The sequence below is a fragment of the Ranitomeya imitator genome, chromosome 4, assembly GCF_032444005.1.
Source record: "Ranitomeya imitator isolate aRanImi1 chromosome 4, aRanImi1.pri, whole genome shotgun sequence".
NCBI classification, from domain to species: Eukaryota; Metazoa; Chordata; class Amphibia; order Anura; family Dendrobatidae; genus Ranitomeya; species Ranitomeya imitator.
This window is the reverse complement of record NC_091285.1, coordinates 82,203,960-82,227,061: the sequence shown is the minus strand read 5'-3', so window position 1 is coordinate 82,227,061 and position 23,102 is coordinate 82,203,960. Positions and strand designations below refer to the sequence as shown.

The 23,102-nt window shown below is 43.4% G+C and overlaps 1 protein-coding gene across 1 annotated transcript in view; it reads right to left on the bottom strand.

Moving 5' to 3' along the window:
- Positions 1–23,102, bottom strand: part of JADE2 (jade family PHD finger 2) — a 374,376-nt gene that overhangs the window by 110,428 nt on the left and 240,846 nt on the right. Inside the window, exon 8 of the mRNA XM_069763847.1 lies at positions 21,549–21,665. Coding sequence (XP_069619948.1) covers positions 21,549–21,665 — 117 coding nt within the window. The remainder of the gene's footprint in view (positions 1–21,548; positions 21,666–23,102) is intronic.

Genomic DNA, 23,102 nt, shown 5'->3' with positions numbered 1-23,102 from the left:
CGAACATGATGGCCTTGGATGAGAGATGAAGCGGCCATCAGTGCTTCCTCTACTGCTTTTAACTCCCTCAGGTTGGAAGATCTGGAAGCTATGTCTGGGGACCATAGTCCTTGAAAGTATGTTTCTTCCACCACGGCTCTAACCCCTTCGGCTGGAGTCTGTATGAAGCACCTTCAGGGGAAGCTGGTCCCAGCTTACCCCCGCTGAAGGTTCCGGCCCTTTAGCCACCACGAGAGGGCCGACTTCACGTGTCCGGGAAGTGGAAGTCACCTGGATAGAGTGCTCTGATACGTTTGTGAGTATAGGAGGACGTGAATCTGAAGGGTTCGTGTATGTGCCTGGGCCCAGGATACGGCTTGAATACAAGAAGTTAGGGACCCCAGAATGGACATGGACTCTTTCAGGGTTGGAGACCTTTGTTGTCTGAAAGTAGAGATTCTGTGACATAGGTCGCACTGACGATCTTCGGGAAGGAAGGACGTCCTCTCCTCCGAGTCTAAGAGGATCCCGAGGAATTTTTTCCTTGTAGAAGGTTGTAGGTCCGATTACTGGAGATTCGGGATCCAGCCCAGGGACTCGAGGTCTGGAGACTTTTCCGGGGTAATTCTTAGGCATTGGGGGGGATGGGGGGCTCTCGAATTCCAATTTCAGTCCGAATTGTATGGTGTGGAGGATCCACTGGTTCGTGGATATGGACTGCCATTGGGCGAGAAACTGACGAGTCGACCTCTCACCAGAGAGTCACTGTTTATCAGGTGTCTGTTGCTGTTGAGGCACGAGGATATTCCAACCTCTACCCCCCTTCGGGTAGTCCATCGACCCGTTTTTCCTTTTCCCCTGAAGTCCTTCTGGGAGGACTAGTCACGAGGGGGACGAAAAAACCGCTTCCTAACAATATTTTGTTCGGGAAGTGATTTCTTCCAATCAGATGCCTTTTCAAGGATGTCATCCAAGATTGGGCCGAAGACATGGTGTCTGTTGTGAATTCTGTGGCCAAGCTCCCTCTTGTGGTCGAGAGTGGTACTTCGGCTGGTTCTGTCTATGAGATTCCTTTGGTGGATGAGAGTGGTACTGCGGCTTCTGAGTTTCCTTCCTCAGGTGATAAGGTTAAGTCGTTAGGTGCTGCTCTATTTAACTCCACCTGGTGCTTTGATCCTGGCCTCCAGTCAATGTTCTAGTATTGGTCTTGCTTCCTCCTGGATCGTTCCTGTGGCCTGTCTATCCTGCATAAGCTAAGTTTTGCTTGTGTTATTTTTGTTTGCTATTTTTTCTGTCCAGCTTGCTATATTGGTTTTTCTTGCTTGCTTTTTGCCCCTCTGCGTGGTTGTTTGTAGGTTTTTGTGTTGACCGCAAAGCTATCTTTCCTATCCTCGGTCTATTCAGTAAGTCGGGCCTCACTTTGCTAAATCTATTTCATCTCTGTGTTTGTATTTTCATCTTACTCACAGTCATTATATGTGGGGGGCTGCCTTTTCCTTTGGGGAATTTCTCTGAGGCAAGGTAGGCTTATTTTTCTATCTTCAGGGCTAGTTAGTTTCTCAGGCTGTGCCGAGTTGCATAGGGAGCGTTAGGCGCAATCCACGGCTACCTCTAGTGTGGTGTGTTAGGATTAGGGATTGCGGTCAGCAGAGTTCCCACGTCTCAGAGCTCGTCCTTTGTTTTTGGTAATTGTCAGGTCACTTTGTGTGCTCTGAAGTTCAATGTCCATTGTGGTTCTGAATTACCTGTTCATAACAGGTGTCCCTGAAAGGGGATGGCGCAGAGTTTGGTTTTAGAGGTGATGTCGCCTCCCCAGGACTTCAGCCATAGGGCTCTCCTGGCTAAGTTAGACAGGACTAGGGACCGAGCAGCCACACGATTGGATTCCCTTGAGGCATCGGCTAAGAACCCTGTTGCCTTTTGAAGAAAGGGTAGGGAGTCCAGGATTTCCGCTCTGGAAGTACCCTGGGAGAGATGTTACTCTAATTTGCGAAGCCAGAGGACTAGGGCCCTGGTGACACAGGTAGACGCAATATTTGCTTTAAGCAAATTTGTAGAGGATTCCCAGGACTTCTTTAGGTGGCTTTCAATTTTCCGATCCATTGGATCTTTTAATTGAGAGGAATCCTCAAATGGGAGAGACGTCTTTTTTGTAACTTTAGATACCTGGACGTCCACCCTGGGGACCTCCCAAATAGAATTGTCACCTTCTAGGGGGAAACGGTTCTTAAAATCTGAAGGTATGCCAAGGCCCTTCTCTGGGGAAGGCCACTCCTGAAAAATAAGGTTCTGAACATTATCATGAATGGGAAACCTTTTTTTTGCTTTTGGGTTTCAGACCCCCAAACATTTCATCCTGAATGGAATGTTTTTCCTCCACTTCCTCAACCCCCATGGTGCTTCAAACTATAGAAACAAGCTCATCCATATCCTCAGAAGAAAAATAATATTTTTTTCCTGTCAGGCTTAGGGGTGGATGTAGAGCCCTCATTTTCCCAATTATTGTCTGATTCTGAGGTATGAACCTCACCAGAGTCAGAATCATATTCAACAGGTGCTTTTTCCTCTTTCCTCTTTTTGGGGAGGGGAAGGGGGGAATGCAACACCTGGGGCTGGGAAAAGGCTGCCATGGAGGTTTGTACCTCCTGTTTAATCAGAGATTTAATGCTGTCCAGGAGGGATGGCTGTTCAGCACGTAATATGTCATCCGTACAGGGTTGACACAGGGTCTTCTTGTATGCAGAAGGTAACCGGGAGCCACAAACACCACACTTGCGGTTTGGCTTGTTCTTTGGGGCAGAGACCTTTTCTCCCTAATAGAGAGAGAGAGGTATACTAAGTGACCCATAATAACATGTCCTGAACACTGAAGGGACCAGCCCAGCTACTCATGGTAGGAGGGTGAACGCTGGGATCTGCAGATGTAGCAGAGGGTTTGTCGCCGTCCATGGTCAAACTGTCACAGTCACACAGAGACACAGCATCTTACCTGGAGGCTCCTGACCAGGATATGAAGAGATCAGGGTCCAGCGTTAATCGTGTGCTCCTCGTCCCCCTGGTCTGTAGGGAGGCCCATGACAACCCTGTAGTGCAGGCAATTTTCCACATGGAATGCAAGAGATGGCATGCGTTCCTGCGTGGAGCCCCAGGTCGCAAACCGGAAGTGCGCGCTGACGTCAAACCCGGCGCGCGCGAACCCGAAACTCCACTACACGTCGCTGGGAGGAGGACGTCGGGGAGCTCAGAGAGGACCCCGGCAGCACATCACCGCCCCGCTTTACCTCCAGTGGAGGCGCGGGAGAAAGGGGGGTCCCGAGTCCACAGATGGAGACGGGAGCAGCCACATGGAGGAGGAGAGGAAGGACTGCCCAACCTCGGCTGCCCAGCTGGTAAGACTTTTTCCAGGTGCTCCATTTGCCGGCCACAGCAGCACCTGGAGGAACCTCTTCATGCCCCACTGGGAAACAGAAAAAAAACAAAAAAACATTGGAGCTAGCAGCAAGGGAAGGGGTATTTAACCTTTTTGTGTTTCCTGTCCCCCACTAGGGCAGGGAGACAACCTCCAAGGTGACTGTCGTGGAAGGTGACTAGAGAAAAAAATATTCATAATCGCCTGAAAGATCTCGTGTTCCCTCAGTGCAATACATGCACTGCCGATTCCTCAGCAATAATGAGCCTGATTTACAGCTTTCTCCCCATCCACGGTGTAAGAGGAAAGCTGCCAAGCAGCAGTGTATTTAGCACTGTTCACAAATGTCACGGCAATTGTGCTACAACCTCATCATTCTTGTAGTTGTCTATAGGATCAAACTGCCTATAAATCAAACTGATGCTGCCATCATCATGATATCAAGGAATCACCTTATCCAGCCTCTTATGACCTACGTGCCCCAGGGTTCATCCTACTGACAGATCCTCTATAATACATTTATTGGGATTAGTCCTTTTTGAATGGGCAGCAGCAAACTTTATTATGAGCCTATGATTATCTCGTCCATAGAAAAACCAGGGGAAGAAATGAAGTCACCAACAATTGGGTTGTTGTCATATTAATCATGATGATTGAAGCTTGAAACTACAAATGACATGTACCTCATATTACTGGGACTCTAGACGCCACAGACCCTCTTCGTGATGCATTAAGAACTGAGAAGACATTTTTCTTACTTTCTTCCCCACTGTAGTGTATAGGACTATGTATTAACTTGCCCTGGAATGAAACTACACCAGTGACACAGCTTGTCACCTGCTATATAAGAATAGCCAACGACAGGAAGCAAGTGGGAATAGAGACCCCATTGCGACAACTGCAGATGTTCAGGAAGGAAATCCAGTTTATGAATGTTTAATTGCATATATTTAGAGCTGTACATTATCTATACTCTTTCTTCTAAGCCAAAATCGGTTAAATCCATACACTTACTTAATAGAAGCAAGACCATTTAAAATGGCTGGTCCAGCAGATTACATTTTGTTTAAAAGAATTCAGACGGGTATATAAAAAATTCTAAGAAATAAAATTCACCATTACTGATCCCCCAAAACTTCCATTCTGATGGATTTCTGTCCCCACTGGTCTCCACCTCCTGGTTCTGTCTTGACACAATGAAAACAGTTGGAAATGCCCATTCAGCCCATGACTGGTTGCAGCGGTTACCCACTGACTGCTTGAGTGGGTATTACCGGTGTATCGAGATGGGATAGACTAATCAAAAAGACGGTATGCAATATTGAAAAATGGACAGTGCCAATATTTTCCAGAGCTGCAACTTTCCTTAAAACCCTCTGAATTAATAGGAGTCAGGTGGAAAAGAACCCGAAACATTTAGTAATGTGTAACGGCCAATTCAGTGGAAAAGTGAAGACAGAATGGGCACACATGTGTTTGTAGAAAAATTGAGGGCAACGTAGTGAAAATGTGCTCATCTGGTATGTGTACAGTATGTCCACAGCACATAATATCACGGTACATTTGTAGAGTTATAATGGCGATTACTCATGTCTAGAAAAAAAAATTGCATCCTTGTATGGGGGAGTGCAAAGCAAAAAGGAAAAGGGGGCAATCCCTAAATAAGTATAGTTAGATCTGGATGATTATGTCCCTCTATACTTGCATTACCGCATGTCCTTAATGTACAGGGAACATTGTTCAGTATTTAGGGGCTCCATGTGAAATCTCTAACAAAATGACATTCCCTACAAATTACTGATGGGGAAAAGGGAGAAGCTAGAGGCAGAGCTCCACCCTCTATCAACTGACATCTACATAGGATCTTATCAGCACCAACTGTCATCTCCTATCTCAGTAATGTAACATTCTGTCTTCACTGAATATAGATTTTGCCAGGAAATGTTGATTTTTGAGACTGAAAGATCAGTCCAGGAGGAGAAAGAGCAAATTTCTCTGATAAGATGAATTAAAAGCTGATTATTTTCATGTGTACTATTGACATATAAAATAAAAATTAAAACAGGATACATCCATTTTGAAATTGCTAAGATATTGTGGTGTGGTCACAGAACCATCAAAAGCTTTGTTGGAAACAATCAACAGCATCGCAAAAAACATGTTGAGAAAGACACACATTAACTGCCAAAGATCTGAGAAGAATCAAATGGGAAGTGACCAGGAAGCCATTATCCTCCAGTACTGTCATATTCCAGAACTGCAACCTCTCTGGAGTGTCCAGAAGTACAAGGTGCTCAGAGACTTGACCGAGGTAAGAAAGGCTGAAACCCAACCACCACTGAACAAGACACAAAAGTTGAAATGTCAAGACTGGGCCAAGCAATACCTAAAGACAGATTTTTCAAAGGTTTTATGGACTGACGAGATGAGAGTGACTCTTGATGGTGAGATGGAAATGTTGCTGTGATTGGTAATGGCACAGAGCTCCACCTCGACTCAGACGCCAACAAGGATGGAGGTGGGGTACTGCTATGGGATGTTATTATTACAGATGAGCTAATTGGACCTTTCCAGATGAAAAATGGACTCAAAATCGACTGCCAAATCTACTGCCGTTTTTTAGAAGACACTTTCTTCAAGCAGTGGTACAGGAAAAAGTCTGCATCTTTCAAGAAAACCATGATTTTTATGCAGGACAATGCTCTATCAAAAGGAACAAAAGTCTCCACTGCTTGGCTGCCAGTAAAGGCCTTAAAGATGAAAGAATGACTTAACCCCTTCCTCATCTGATCCTAAACCATATTGAGAACTTGTGGGCTCCTTCTTAAATGGGATATTTACAGTGAATGAAAACAATAGACCTCTCTGAACAATATCTGGGAGGCTGTGGTTGGTGCTGCCCAAAAAGTTGGTCAACTGAACTAGTACTGCTCTGGGGGAACTAAGTTCCCGCAAAACGCACTGCAGCACGATCGCGCGGCCTCACGCTGAGCGCCGCAGCGATCGCGTGCGAGTGTCAGCTGTATATGACAGCTGACACCCCGCAGCAATTCCCACGATCGGCGCTAGCGCCGATCGTGGGTAATTAACCCCTCTGATGCCGCTGTCAGTAGTGACAGCGACACAGAGGGGCATCGCGCAGGGACAGGGTCTCCCTGCGCTCTCCCACCAGAACAACGCGATGTGATCGCGTTGTTCCGGTGTTCTGGAAGGATTCCCCGGATCCAAGATGGCCGTGGGGCTCCTTCCGGGTCCTGAAGTGAGGTGGCTTGCTGGCGCCTGCTCAGAGCAGGCGCCGGAAAGCCTCCTGCACTGCCTGTCAGATCGCTGATCTGACACAGTGCTATGCAAAGTGTGAGATCAGCGATCTGATCTAATATAATGATGACCCACCCTGGGACAATGTTAGAAAGTAAAAAAAATAGAATGTATAAAAAAAACAAAATCCCCAAAGGAGAAAAAAAAAAAAAATAATTCCCAATAAATCCATTTATTTATGTAAATTAAAAAAAACAAACAATAAAAGTACACATATTTGGTATCGGCGCGTCCGTAACGACCTGCTTTATAAAACTATCCCACTAGTTAACCCCTTCAGTGAACACCGCAAAAAAAATAAAAATAAAAAAAACAGACAAAAAAACAACGCTTTATTATCATACAAAAAGTGGAATGACACGCGATCAAAAAGATGGATATAAACATGGTATTGCTGAAACCGTCATCTTGTCCCGCAAAAAAAAAGCCGCCATACAGCATCATCAGCAGAAAAATAAAAAAAGTTATAGCTCTCAGAATAAAGCGATGCAAAAACAATTATTTTTTTAATATAAAATAGTTTTTATTGTTTAAAAGCGCCAAAACATAAAAAATGATATAAATGAGGTATCACTGTAATCGCACTGACCTGAAGAATAAAGCTGCCTTATAAATTTTACCACACGTGGAACGGTATAAACGCACCCCCTAAAAGAAATTCAGGAATTGCTGGTTTTTGTTCATTGTGCCTTCCAAAAATCGGAATAAAAAGCGATCAAAAAATGTCATGTGCCCGAAAATGGTACCAATAAAAACGTCAACTCATCCCGCAAAAAACAAGACCTCACATGACTCTGTGGGCCAAAATATGGATAAATTATAACTCTCAAAATGTGGTGATGCAAAAACTATTTTTTGCAATAAAAAGTACCTTTTACTGTGTGACGGCTGCCAATCATAAAAATCCGCCAAAAAAACGCTATAAAAGTAAATCAAACCCCCCTTCATCACCCCCTTAGTTAGGAAAAAATAATAAAATGTATTTATTTCCATTTTGCCATTAGGGTTAGGGTTGGGGCCAAGGTTAGGGTTAGGGCTAAAGTTAGGGTTAGAGTTAGTGTTAGTGTTGGGGCTAAAGTTAGGGTTTGGATTACATTTACGGTTGGGATTAAGGTTAGGGGTGTGGTTAGGGTTATGGTTGGGATTAGTGTTAGGGGTGTGTTTGTGTTAGGGTTTCAGTTAGAATTGGGGGGTAGGTTTCCACTGTTTAGGCACATCAGGGGCTCTCCAAACGCGACATGGCGTCAGATCTCAATTCCAGCCAATTCTGTGCTGAAAAACTAAAACAGTGCTCCTTCCCTTCTGAGCTCTCCCGTGTGCCCAAACAGGGGTTTACCCCAACATATGGAGTATCAGCGTCCTCAGGACAAATTGGACAACGAATTTTGGGGTGCAATTTCTCCTGTTACCCTTGGGAAAATACAAAACCGGGGGCTAAAAAATAAGTTTTGTGGAAAAAAAATATTTTTTATTTTCACGGCTCTGCGTTATAAACTGTAGTGAAACACTTGGGGGTTCAAAGTTCTCACAACACATCTAGATAAGTTCCTTGGGGGGGTCTAGTTTCCAATATGGGGTCACTTGTGGGGGGTTTATATTGTTTAGGTACATCAGGGGCTCTGCAAATGCAACGTGATGCACGCAGACCAATCCATCTAAGTCTGCATTCCAAACGACGCTCCTTCCTTTCCGAGCTCTGCCGTGCGCCCAAACGGTGGTTCCCCCCTACAAACCATCTACATATGGGGTATCAGCGTACTCACGACAAATTGGACAACAACTTTTGGGGTCCAATTTCTCCTGTTACCCTTTGGAAAAAAAATTGCGGGCTAAGATCATTTTATGGAAAGAAAAAATGATTTTTTAATTTTCACGGCTCTACATTCTAAACTTTAGTGAAACAACTGAGGGTTAAAAGTGCGCACCACACATCTAGATAAGTTCCTTAGAGGTCTACTTTCCAAAATAGTGTCACTTGTGGGGGGTTTCCACTGTTTAGGCACATCAGGGGCTCTCCAAACGCGACATGGCGTTTGATCTCAATTCCAGCCAATTTTGCATTGAAAAGTCAAATGGCGCTTCTTCCCTTCTAAGCGCTACCATGCGCCCAAACAGTGGTTTACCCCCACACATGGGGTATCAGCGTACTCAGGACAAATTGCACAAAAACTTTAGGGGTCCAATTTGTCCTGTTACCCTTAAGAAAATAAAAAATTGGGACGAAAAGATTATTTTTTGTGAAACAAATATGATTTTTTTTTTACGGCTCTACATTATAAACTTCTGTGAAGCACTTGGAGGTTCAAAGTGCTCACCACACATCAAGAATAGTTCCTTAGGGGGTCTACTTTCCAAAATGGTATCACTTGTGGGGGGTTTCTACTGTTTAGGCACATCAGAGGCTCTCCAAACGCGACATTGTGTCCGATCTCAATTCCAGCAAATTTTACATTGAAAAGTCAAATGGCGCTCCTTCCCTTCCGAGCTCTGCCATGTGCCCAAAGAGTGGTTTACCCCACATATGTGGCATCAGCGTACTCAGGACAAATTATACAACGACTTTTGTGGTCCAATTTCTCCTGTTACCCTTGGTAAAATAAAACAAATTGGATCTGAAGTAAAAATTTTGTGAAAAAAAGTTAAGTTTTTTTTTTTTAAAAAACATTCCAAAAATTCCTGTGAAGCACCTGAAGGGTTAATAAACTTTTTGAATGTGGTTTTGAGTACCTTGAGGGGTGCAGTTTTTAGAATGGTGTCACTTTTGGGCATTTTCTGTCATATAGACCCCTCAAAGTCACTTCAAGTGTGAGGTGGTCCCTAAAAAAAATGGTTTTGCAAATTTTGTTGTAAAAATGAGAAATCACTGGTTAATTTTTAAACTTTATAACTTCTTAACAAAAAAAAAATTATGTTTCTAAAATTGTGCTAATGTAAAGCAGACATGTGGGTAATGTTATTTATTAACTATTTTGTATGATATGACTAATTTAACGGCATAAAAACTAAAAAAGTTTAAAAATTGCTAAATTTTCAAAATTTTTGCCAAATTTCCATTTTTTTCACAAATAAACGCAAGTCAAATCGAAGAAATTTTAACACTATCATAAAGTACAATATGTCACGAGAAAACAATCTCAGAATCACAAGGATCCGTTGAAGCGTTTCAGAGTTATGATCCCATAAAGTGACAGTAGTCAGAATTGAAAAAAAATGGCCTGGTCAGGATGTTGAAAACAGGCTTCGGGGTGAAGGGGTTAAGAAACTGAGAGACTCCATGGATGAAAGGCTTATGACTTATTGAAAAGAAGGGGGGCTAAATTGGTCACTGATACTTTTAACAAAAATGACAAACTTATTTTTGTAAATTGTGAGTTGTTTGGTTATTATTCTCACTTTATCAGATGAACATAAAATATTACCAAGTAATTTAGTGTATGTTGTTCAATTAGTTTCATAATGTACAATAAATTGTATTGTGGTACCGTGTTATTTTTCTGCCCAATGATGACAGAAGTATTCTAGGAGTGATACCTTTATTGGCTAACCAGAAAATAAAATGTTTGCAAGCTTTCAGAGCACAGTGGCTCCTTCTTCAGGCAAGATTACAAATAGATTAGTAAGAAACAAGCATAATATTTAAAGAATACTACAGGAGGACATTTGTTAGGGGGTGGGAAGTGTGAAGAGTCCATATATAAGCCAAGGTAATCAAATTAGGCATTTTCTTACAGATGGAGAGGCAATGGGAATAATGTTCTTGGTTATCTGGAGTCCGTCTGGTGGAGGTGTGAATTGTATCCATGTAGTGACTCGTAAATCATAATAATAATCATAAAATCATAATCATAAAGTACCACAAAATATCACTATGGAGGAAAGAAAAGCCATACAACCCTTAAGAGACAATAACGATATCATCATCAAACCAGCTGACAAAGGAGGAGCTGTAGTCATCATGAACACGACAGATTACATCCAGGAAGCAAACAGACAACTCTTGGATATAAAATACTACACTGCACTTCAGGGAGATCCGACCAAAAAAAATACACACAAATTGCCCAATACTTGTGCTCACAGTATGTATGGTGTATACACTGCAAAAGACCAACACTCCTTTTTCTGATGGAATGGGAGAAATAAAAGAATTGTTCCCAGAGGATCACAAAAGAGGGGTTTTAGTTGACAGCTCTTAAATTGTTAGAAAGTAATTGAGCCTTTGTGGGAACATCAGAGCACCTGAAAGGCCATGTCTGCACTTATCTGGCTGGATGCGAGAAGGAGATCTGATCTTTCTATTATACTTCAGGACATCAGTAGAGTGCACCAGATACTGTTATTTGTTTTTCTTGGCCCAAAGTGGATGATAGAAAACACAAATGTTACGCATGTTCTCTGATACATCAAGTACTAACAAACCAAAGGAAAAAATGTAGAACCCTGATTCATTCACAGATGTCTAGGCCACTCATGGATCCTTTGCTAGTCCAAAGCGAGCGGTCAAAACCTGCAGGAAAATTGCTCAGGAAACGACAGAAAAAAAATGACACAAAATACACTGCAGGAAAAAGTTTCTTCTGCTTGAAAGACTAGGCGCGGTCACCTGAGTTTATAAGACATTGTCTGCACTTATCTTGAGCATGCAAGTCAAGGAGAACAGTTGTCCGCCAGAGGCCAGAGGTTACATCTTTATGGTTCAAATGTACATCTTAAAAGGTGGTATTTAGGGTCATATCATTAGGATTAGGCCATCAAAATAATATCTGGGGTCTGAGTCATCTTCGCATCACACAAAAATGGGACAATGCAGCAATACCCAGCACTGCCCTGGCTGAATGTACTGTGCCCAGGTAGACAGTCATGGAAACCATGAAGAGGCTGTCAATTATGGGTGAAGGTGTTCAAGACTAGAGATTTCAGCAAGAAGAGGACACTTGTGGTGCCACGTTGCTGAAAGAAGACTCCTAGCCACCAAGGTTTTGTTCTAGATGTTTTATTTATTACAAATACATTACATCTGTGCATGTTTGGCCTAACTGGACCCTTTGTCAGGATGCAATCACAAGTTAGTGGGGGAACGGTGGGATGATTTTTTTGTAGCATTTTTTTTTTATGAGCCTTATCTTGCTTTCTCTTTTTCCTCTGGCATGAGCCCAAGGATAGACCATTAATGTTGTGTTCTTCAAAAGCACAGTTCATTTCTTTAAATGAGATGTATTGAAAGATTAATACATCATTTTTAAACATTAGTTTTCAGAAATACTTAAAACTGGGATTATAAAAGGGGACCATAGGGAAGGGTCACCTTTCTCCTTTTTCCGATTTGGCAAAATTTAGTCATAACACAATTTCAATGGGATTTCCGAAAGCGTTTAGGAAAGTCATGTTTAACATCAGTGGTTATGCTTTACTAGATGGTGGCCCGATTCTAACGCATCGGGTATTCTAGAATATGTATTTATGTATGTATATAGCAGCCACATAGTATATAGCACAGGTCACATAGTATATAGCAGCCACATAGTATATAGCAGACAAATACTACGTGGCCTGTGCTATATACTATGTGGCTGCTATATACATACATATTGTAGATTAAACGATGCGTTAATACAGGCAATATATAACAGTGGCCACGCAGTATATAACACAGCCACGTACTATATAACCACCGGCATTAACCCTGTGTGAGCGGTGACTGGAGGGGAGTATGCAGGCGCCGGGCACTGACTGCAGGGAGTAAGGAGCGACCATTTTCTTCCGGACTGTGCCCGTCGCTGATTGGTCGTGGCTGTTTTGCCGCGACCAATCAGCGATTTGGATTTCCATGACAGACAGAGGCCGTGACCAATGAATATCCATGACAGACAGACAGAAGGACAGACGGAAGTGACCCTTGGACAATTATATAGTAGATGTTCATTCATTTATAGCTGGAATCAAACATGGAAGCTCACTCAACCTTTCCAAAACCGCACAATTAAGTCCCATACACACTGACCGCAGCAATTCTCTCTTCTCACAGCAATGTAGCGAGAACATCACAATGTCTTCACGAAGCCGGTAGATAAGGGATCGTACCCATAGAACATATTTTACCAAGCCTTAGATTTCACACTCATCTGTACAACTGCTGACCAAATGACGCGCTCACTCACACAAATACAGGGTATGGACATGGCAGTAAGTTGCATAGCCATTACTCTGCTTCTTACAATTGGACAAATACTGACATCTGCAAACAGGAGGAGGCTGACGGCTGTGAAGCTGCCTGAGACTCAGATAAGTAAATTATACGGTACATTAGTCATGAAAATCCTTTGAAAAAAAATATCAGCAAAATACTTATTCTCTATGCCGTTGTATTCAGCTCCAGAGAAGGTATTCCTAACCAAGCAGGTCAATGTAGATGGATCCTCTACAACTGTGCTGCCCTACTGACATCCTGGGGACCACGTTGTGCCCTCAAATGTTGCTCCCAGGCAGAGGAAGGCACATTCATACAGGAAGATTATAGCCAGGCAGTACTTGGACAACCCATTCTTCAATGCCGAGTCTCATGTGTAAAACAAGAAAAGCTTATACCTACCTCTCACACCGGGCCAGGCAGCTACAGCAATGTCGGTGCAGGGTCTCCCAGCACCCGTGTGACATTGTAAAGTGACGTGAACGCTGCAGCCAATATTGATACCTGCAGCCGATCAATATTTTGTAAGTGTCAATGTCCGCTCTGATGAATTAGTAAAGGCCGCAGCCATTCGGGTTCCGCTGACTGGCCACAGCTTGGAGCACCAGGAGACCCTGACATCGCTGGAACAGTGTCAGTGAGCGAGGTGATTCTAAGCTTTTCTTATTTTAGTGGTTTTAAGAAGGGTTTCCTCAAGTAGTGGACAAGCCACTCAAAGGGAACCTCTCATTAGATCCATGCATGTAAGCGCTGTGGTGTTTCAGTGAGAACAGACTGAAAAGCCGGCTGTGGACTATCGAGACCTGGCTAGTCTGATTAGTTTGTCGGCTGCCTATTCCCAGTCCCAATTGATTGACAAGTCTCCTCCAGCACACACACCGGTCAATCAGCGGACCGTGGGATGGCGGAGAAGCTGGCCAGTGAGCTCATCGCACTACTCAGGTCTCTCCCTATAGTTCCCGGAAGGATTTGTAGACTATGTTTTATATATAAGGTTGCAGTGTTTCAGAGTAATACATAACCATAATAGCAAAGTTACTTAGTTTTAGTCTCTGCCATAGAGGCACTGTGGCAACTTCATCTACAGAATTTGTGAATTGTATATTATTATTATTTATTATTAAAGCGCCATTTATTCCATGGCTCTTTACATGTGAGGAGGGGTATACATAATAAAAAAAAGTACAATAATCTTGAACAATACAAGTCACAACTGGTACAGGAGGAGAGAGGACCCTGCCCGTGAGGGCTCACAATCTACAAGGGATGGGTGAAGATACAGTAGGTAACGATAGAGCTGGTCGTGCAGTGGTTTGGTCGATCGGTGATTACTGCAGGTTGTAGGCTTGCCAGAAGAGGTAGGTCTTCAGATTCTTTTTGAATGTTTTGATAGTCGGTGAGAGTCTGATATGTTGTGGTAGAGAGTTCCAGAGTAGGGGTGATGCGCGAGAGAAATCTTGTATGCGATTGTGGGAAGAGGAATAAGAAGGGAGTAGAGAAAGAGATCTTGTGAGGATCGGAGGTTGCGTGCAGGAAAGTACTGGGAGATGAAGTATGGAGGTAACAGGTTGTGGATGGCTTTGTATGTCATGGTTAGGCTTTGTACTGTAGTCTCTTGGCAATGGGGAGCCAGTGAAGGGATTGACAGAGGGGAGAAGCTGGGGAATAGCGGGGGGACAGGTGGATTAGTCGGGCAGCTGAGTTTAGAATAGATTGGAGGGGTGCGAGTGTGTTCGAGGGGAGGCCACAGAGCAGGAGGTTACAGTAGTCGAGGTGGGAGATGATGAGGGCATGGACTAGAGTTTTTGCAGATCCTTGGTTTAGAAATGTACGGATCCGTGAAATATTTTTGAGTTGAAGGCGCCAGGAAGTGGAAAGGGCTTGGATATGCAGTTAGAAGGAGAGATCAGTGTCAAGGATTACCCTGAGACAGTGAGCTTGTGGGACTGGGGAGAGTGGGCAGCCGTTTACTGTAATGGATAGGTTCGTTGGGGGGTCGCGTGAGATGGGGGAAAGATGATTAATTCTGTTTTGCCCATGTTAAGTTTGTGAAATAGCGGATAGACATTGAGGGATTCTGGTTAGTAGGGAGGTGATATCTGGTCCAGAGATGTAGATCTGTGTGTCATCAGCATAGAGAGGATACTGAAAGCCGTGAGATTCTTTGAGCTGTCCCAGGCCAAAAGTGTAAATGGAGAAGAGCAGGGGCCCTAGAACTGAACCTTGCTGGACTCCGACAGATAGGGGGCGAGGTGAGGAGGTGGTGTGTGAATGGGAGACGCTGAATGTCCGGTCTGTTAGGTATGATAAGATCCAGGATAGGGCCAAGTCTGTGATGCCAACGGATGAGAGGTTCTGTAGTAATAGGGAATGGTCCACTGTGTCAAAGGCAGAGGACAGGTCCAGGAGGAGGAGGACAGAGTAGTGTCGCTTGCTCTTGGCGGTTAATAGGTCATTGGTGACTTTAGTTAGGGCAGTTTCAGTGGACCGGAAGCCTGATTGTAAGCGGTCGAAAAGGGAGCAGGAAGATAGATGGGAGGACAGTTCAAGATGGACGTGTTGTTCCAGTAGTTTTGAGGCATAGGGGAGACGTGATATAGGGCGATAGCTAGATACAGAGGATGGGTCAAGAGAGGGCTTTTTGAGGATAGGTGTGATGGAGGCATGTTTAAAGCTTGAGGGGAAAACACCAGTTGTGATAGGTTGAAGAGATGGGTTAGGGTTGGGATGAAGACTGTGGAGAGGTTTGGGATGAAGTGGGATGGGATCGGGTCAAGTGCACAGGTGGTGAGATGCGATCTTGAGAGTAGAGTGGAGAGTCGATCTTCTGTAATGGTGGAGAAGTTGGTTTTGGAGGGCTGGGAAGTCGGGAGGAAGGGCTCTGGGGGTTGTCGACTAAAACTGTCTCTGATGTTCTCAATCTTCTGCTTGAAAAATGAGGCAAAGTCTTCAGCTGAGATGAGTGGGAAGGGAGGAGGTGCTGGGGGACGGAGGAGAGAGTTGAAGGTGTTGAATAACTGTTTAGGGTTGTGAGACAGGGAGGATATGAGAGATGAGAAGTAGGTTTGTTTAGCTGTGGCGAGTGTGGTCTTGAAAGTAGTGAGGGACTGTTTGAATGTGATAAAGTGCTTGTTGGAGTGGGATCTTTTCCATCTGCGCTCAGCAGCCCTGGATGCTCGCCTCAGTTCTTTGGTCAGGCTGGTGTGCCAGGGCTGTCTGTTGATTTTGCAAGCTTTGGTATGTGTGAGAGGGGCAAGAGGGGCATATATGCAAATGTATTTACGCACAAGTTATTTGTTATATGACGTGTTCCATCCTTATTTAATCCCATTAAAGGGTTGTCCAGTGCTTTTATATTCATATATATCCTTAGGATAGATCACCAATATCAGATTGGTGAAGGTGTCGCACCGACACCGCACCTATCAGCTGTTCCATTGTCGGCCGCACAGAGCCGCCCAGCACAGCGCGGTGACCTATACAGTGGCTGCGGCCAGGTGCTGCAGATCCACTCCTATTCATTCATATTGGGGCAGATGTAATTATGGGGGAGCTGTGTAAATGTGTTTCCAGTGAGCAGAAGTACGTTAACAATTAAAGGTTCATACTCATGGGTCTGCTCTGTTCTTCTAGTTTGGTTTCATATCATTAGAAACATAGAACTGAATATTAGTGGTAAAGGAAGGATGTAAACCCGGCCTTTAAAAATCATGCAATGAGTGTAGAGGGTGATGTCTGACTGATCTCTTCCATGTCAGGCTGACAATTAAGGAGCAATTCTTAGCTGACAGATGAGATTTAGAATCTTAGTGTCTTATCACAGGCAGCGTACTGGGGGTAAGCTCCTGCTGCAGCCAGATACCAGACAGTGAGAAAAAGCACGGGTGACAAGGTAAAAGAGAATCTGTCACCAGGTTTGTGCAACCTAATCTAAGCATAATGTAGGGACAGAGACACTGATTCCAGCAATGTGTCACTTACTTGGCTGCTTCCTGCAGTTCTGCTACAATTGCTATTTTTTTGGCAGGAAATTATCACTGGAGGACTAGTAAACCTGCTGCCTTGTAGTTCTCTATATCCAAGAGCTCTGTATAACCACAGTCCAACCATTGATTGGCAGTTTTTAGCCTATGCACAGTGTACACAGAAAGCTGGCAATCGGTGGTGTGGGTGGGGTTACACAGAGCTCTGCATTCAGAGAACTGCTAGATCTGCAACCGTAATTTTATCAAAATTACAGAGAGTATTCCAGTAAGTTATATATCGTTGGAATAAGGGTCTCTGCCCTATATCATGCTGCTCTTAGATGGAGTAGCAGTGTTTTGGGTCCTGTTCCATTAAAATAACTGCTGCACCTTTTGGATAAGTTCACACAGGGCGTTTTTGCTGCGTTTTTTATGCTAATTTTCAGCTGCTTTTTCCATTACCAGCAAAGCCTATGAGATTTCAGAAATCTCATACACACATTGTTGTTTTTTGTCATCAGGCTTTTGTGATTTGCAGCGTTTTTGTTACATAGTGCATGTCACTTCTTTCAGCGTTTTTTCAGCTTTTTTTCAGCATTTTTCACCCATTGACTTGAATACGCAGGTTGACTTTTCTTGCAGCGCATTTGCTGCAGAAAAGTCAAGGAGAGCCGGATGTGACCTCACATTCTGCTACATCTAGATGGCAGGCTGCATGGTGTGTCCATACAGCCTGTCATCCAGCAGAGCGGACCCGAACACCATCCACTTGAATGGTTGGCCCGACATTACAGTGTTTGACACGCTGTCATATGCTTGACAGTACGGCAAACACCGCTTCTGATTGGCGGGAAAATCATCCCCGCCGGTGAGAGAGCCACTGTTCCCATGCTGTCAGAAGACAGCGTGAGCGCTCAGCTGTGATTGGAGGCATAAACTTTACCTCCCGTCACTGGTGTCAGCTGATGAGACTACTAATCCCACCATCTGACACCTGCTAACGCTAAATACAGTGACGACAGGAGCGGCAGATGGGAGTTTTCATCTGCCGCTCCTGCGCTCTAAATAAATAATAAAAAAAAATTGTGTGGGTTCCCCCCTATTTTTGATAACCAGCCGGACAAAACTCACAGCTGGTGGCAGCAACCCCCAGGAGTCAGCTTCAGCAAGGTTGGTTATCAAGATTAGAGGGGTCCTCACGCTCTTTTTTTTAAAAATTATTTAAATAAATAATTTTAAAAAAAATGGTGTGGGATCCCCCCCATTTTTGACAACCAGCCTTGCTAAAGCTCACAGCTGGGGGCTGCGATTCTCAGGCTGTTAAGGGGCCATTGATATAGGCCCCCTCAGCCTAAAAATAGCAGCCCGCAGCTGCCCAGAAAAGGCGCTTTGCCCGGCTCTTCCCACTTGCCCTGTAGCGGTCAGAAGCGGGGTAATATTTGTGGGGTTAATGTCACCAGCGACATTAAGCCCTTTGCTTAGTAATGGAGAGGCGTCTATAAGACACCCATCCATTACTAATCCTATAGTTGTTACATGTAAATAAAGACACAGCCAGAATAAAGTTTACAACCGGGAGCAGTGCTAATATGACCGTCCCGGCTGTAAACTACTGGGGAATGAGGAGATGCTGCCGGCGCTTGCTTCAGTGACCGGAGGGGACGTCGCTGAGCCTGCGCTCCCTCACAGCCTGACATGAGGCAACCTCTGGACCGTGGGAAAATGCCAGTGAAGAGGTTACCGCAGGTAATCTATTCTATCAAGCTATTTTTCTATTATCTATCTATTCATTCTATCATCTATCTGTTCATTCTATCTATCTACAGGAAGTTTTTTTTTCTCTGGGGGCACTCAACTTTATTGGCATGTACAAAGAGAAAAAAAAAAGCATGAAAAAAACGCACCAAAAACGCGAAGAAAAACGCACCAAAAAACGCATCTAAATCTGCGTTTTGACGCAGCTTCTTTCCTGGCAAGAAATCAGGTTTTCCTGCAAAAAAAAAAAAAAAAAAGAATCAAAAGAGCCCTGTGTGAACTTACCCTTGGTGTGCCATTTGTTACAGACATGAAAGTCTTGAGGAGCTCTAAAAAGGGAATCTGTTGGAAATTATACCATTATTCTTAAATAAAACACATAAGCCCCAAATCACCAAAGCATTTACACCAGAATTCTGGACTAAAAAGTCACAAAAGTTTTTGCACAAGATGAGCCTGCACAAAACTGTATCGACTTTTGAGAGTTATGAAACCAAAATTGCCCAGCTCCAACAGAGTAAGGGTGACAGGTGCGTGGTAACCCCCGTTTGTCAAGTTCGCGATGAGCAGTGGTATTCTTTACGCCACTAATTTTACTCCAGTCAGTGACTGGAGTAAGATTATTGGTGAGGCACACGCCACTTTGCGCCTCACCGGATTCATGTAGAGGCGCCTTGCTGACTTGATGAATGGTGCCACACAGCGTAGATAGTAGAATGTGGCCACTGAAATTCACTGTTCCTATGGCTGACCGCCGTTCTAAGAAACTGATCTAGCAGAGGTTAAGCTTCGCAAATATTTCTGGCTCCTGTTAAAAGCCATAATGACTTGGTAAAGGAAAAACAGTTTTAGACACAAGAATGGATGACAGGATTTGAAATGGCAGCAAAACATGTATTTACCGAGGAAATCCCAATTCTAGATAATTACAGCATGGCACAACAGGCATCTTCTCCAGCATACAGAGATTTGATGACATAAGTGAGAACGTTTCCAATACTGCCAGCGGAAACGTTACAGTGGGTAATGCAGCAAGCGCTACATAAGCTAGTCACTGCCTTAAAGGGATCTTTTACAACTTAAAACAGATAATGACACAAACTTATGTGTTTTCATACTCTGATGAGTTTTTTTTTTTGCTTTTTTCTGTACATGATTCTGAAGGTCTGTGTTGACACAGCATGTTAGAGATCTGCTCTACATACAGCTCTGGCAAAAATTAAGAGACCACTGCAAAATTTTCAGTTTGTCTAAGGTTTCTCTTTATAGGCATATTTTTGAGTAAAATGTAAAAAAAATTGTATTCTATAAACTTCTGACAACATGTCTCCGAAGTTCCAAGCAATACATTTTTTATTCATTTTCTGAAAATGAGAAATGGCCAAAATCAGAAAAAATCCATTGCTTCCAGACCTCAAATAATGCAAAAAAAATAATAAATATATAATTATTTAGAAACAACAATACTAATGTTTTAACTCCGGAAGAGTTCAGAAATCAATATTTTGTGGAATAACCATGATTTTTAATCACAGCTTCCATGCGTCTTGGCATGCTTTCTACCAGTCTTTCACACTGCTTTTGGGTGACCTTTGGGTTTGATGGCTTGTGACTTCAATCTTCCTCTTGATTACATTCCAGAGGTTTTCAATGGTGCTCAGGTCTGGATATTGAGCTGGTCATGACAAGGATTTGATGTGGTGGTCCTTCATCCACACCTTGGTTGACCTAGCTGTGTGGCATGGCACATTGTCCTGCTGGGAAAAACAGTCCTCAGAGATGGGGAACATTGCCTGAGCAGAAGAAATCACCTGTTTTTCCAGGATAACCTTGTATGCGGCTTGATTCATACGTCCTTCGCAAAGATTAACCTACCCAATTCCAGCCTTGCTGAAGCATCCCCAGATCAACACCTGGTTGTCTAATGGTTAGACGGAGACCTAGAAGGACGTACAAGCCACAGTGTCTTGCACCCACTGTGAAATTTGGTGGAGGATCGATGATGATCTGGGCATACTTCAGCAAGGCTGGAATTGGGCAGGTTAATCTTTGCGAAGGATGTATGAATCAAGCAGACAATGTTATCCTGGAAAAACAGTTGATTCCTTCTGCTCAGGCAATGTTCCCCAACTCTGAGGACTGGTTTTTCCAGCCGGACAGTGTGCCATGCAACACACAGCTAGGTCAATCAAGGTGTGGATGAAGGACCACCACATCAAAACTTTGTCATGGGCAGCCCAATCTCCAGACCTGAACCCCATTGAAAACCTCTGGAATGTAACCAAGAGGAAGATGGATAGTCACAATCCATCAAACAAAGAAGAACTGCTTACATTTTTGTACCAGGAGTGGCATCAGGTCACCCAAAAGCAGTGTGAAAGACTGGTGGAAAGCATGCCAAGACGCATGAAGGCTGTGATTAAAAATCATGGTTATTCCACAAAATATTGATTTCTGAACTCTTCCAGAGTTAAAAAATTAGTATTGATGTTTCTAAATAATTATGAACTTGTTTTTTTTTTCTTTGCATTATTTGAGGTCTGCAAGCACTGGATTTTTTTTTGTTATTTTGACCATTTCTCATTTTCAGAAAATGAATACAAGATTTATTGCTTGGAAATTCGGAGACATGTTGTCAGAAGTTTATAGAATAAAAGAAGCATTTACATTTTACTCAAAGATACACCTATAAAGAGAAAAATTGGACAAACTGAAAATTTTGCAGTGGTCTCCTAATTTTTGTCAGAGCTGTATCATACAGCTGCCACATGGACTTTACACAGTAGTAGACGGGCTGACTCACTGTGACCAAGCAGTATCAGCACAGAGATACGGGGCGATCTACAAATGCTCACACATTCACTCTACAACGCTTGCGTCTGATGGATGAGAACGAGTCCTCAGCAAGGCAGAAATATTGCTTTATGTCACGTACCTGGATACAAGTACCGGTGCATTCTTTACACAAGCTGCAGGACAAAGCCCATCGACTTGGAGGGATGTGTGAAATCTTAGTAATAGGTTCCATCTTTTCTGGACAACCAATGCTGACCTGCAAGGAGGAAGGGAGCCGAAGGTCATCTCCATCCACGTTATCTCAATCAAATATTAACAATAACTGGGAAAACTATATTACAACGGCACAGAGATAAAAGAACAGACTATATGAAAATTGGAAGAGAGCAATCAGTACATGATACACACCACAGTGCGTACACACACTGACGAAAACACAAGAGTAAAGGCCCTCAAGAACCAATCACCAAAACTGACAATTTTTAGTTTTTCTTTCCTCCTGTTCATTCAAAATGTGATTTCCCTATTGGCTCATACAACAGAAGGTTTGTGTTTATACCTCTTAAAGACCACGTTTGGCATTACAGGGAACCTGACAGCTGATATACGATGCCCAATCAATGGGTAGCATGTATCAAGACACTGGCTGAATGATCTTATCCAGGTATGTTTGACTCTGAAACATTGTGACGTTTCCGGAAAAGCCACCAGGGAACGATCCTCACTGGAAACTAGTCGGACAGGCGTGTCCCTGGCAGCTTCTCAAATCCTTTGCCCAGGAGTGACAGGTCTCTCCCAGCATTTGTGTATAGAGAGAGACCTGTCATTCCCTGCTAAAACAGCAAAAAAAGACTAAGCAAAGCAATTTTTAGAAATTACATCCCTCAAAGAATTGATCTATGGATGCAGAGTAGTTTGGTCTCATAGGTGTTTTTCAGAAAAAAGTATCGGCTGTATGTTACAGAGTGAAAATTGCAAATATTCCACCTCAAACATACAAAGTGCCTAACTCGTGCACTCTAATTGTGGTTTTGGCACCCTGGGGTTCATCAGGAGGATTTGGGTTTGCAGATTCTGGGTGCTGTGTAATTTTCTAAAGCCTTTGTGCTATTAGTGTAGTGGATATCCCCTATTTTTCGGTTAACAGATGATGGACCTGAATGGACTTGTTTTTTGTGGGTTGATTTGAAGCTTTTGTTGGAAATATTTTGTACATAATATTTTGTCATCGCTTTTAGTGTCACGTTTATCCTGTGCTCTACACTGAGAACTTACATTGGGATTTCCATCTAAATCCCAACTAATGTGATTGAGACTAAAACCACAATGAAACCATTTTGTCATGGGAATACCATGACAGAGAGGGGCCAGAAGATTGCAATATCTGGTTACACAAACTCCTGCACTTATTAGAACTGCATTACCATCCTAATAAACAGTGCTGGTTTCCTTGCTTAGTCATTGCAAGAGCTAATCAGTTCAGTTGATCTCCCAGAGCTCTCCTTCCTCAATTGTCTCAGCTGTTCTGTGTTGGCCACTCCCCTCTGGTATATATGCTCACCACTGAAACTTGGGAGCGGCCAGTAATAGTCCTACTTTCTAGTTTGGAGTTGGAGGAGAGGTTCAGAGTAGGTGGTTCGAGAGTTTTTCAGGAGATTGCTGGGTGGAGTTGGATTACGTGTTTATCCTTATC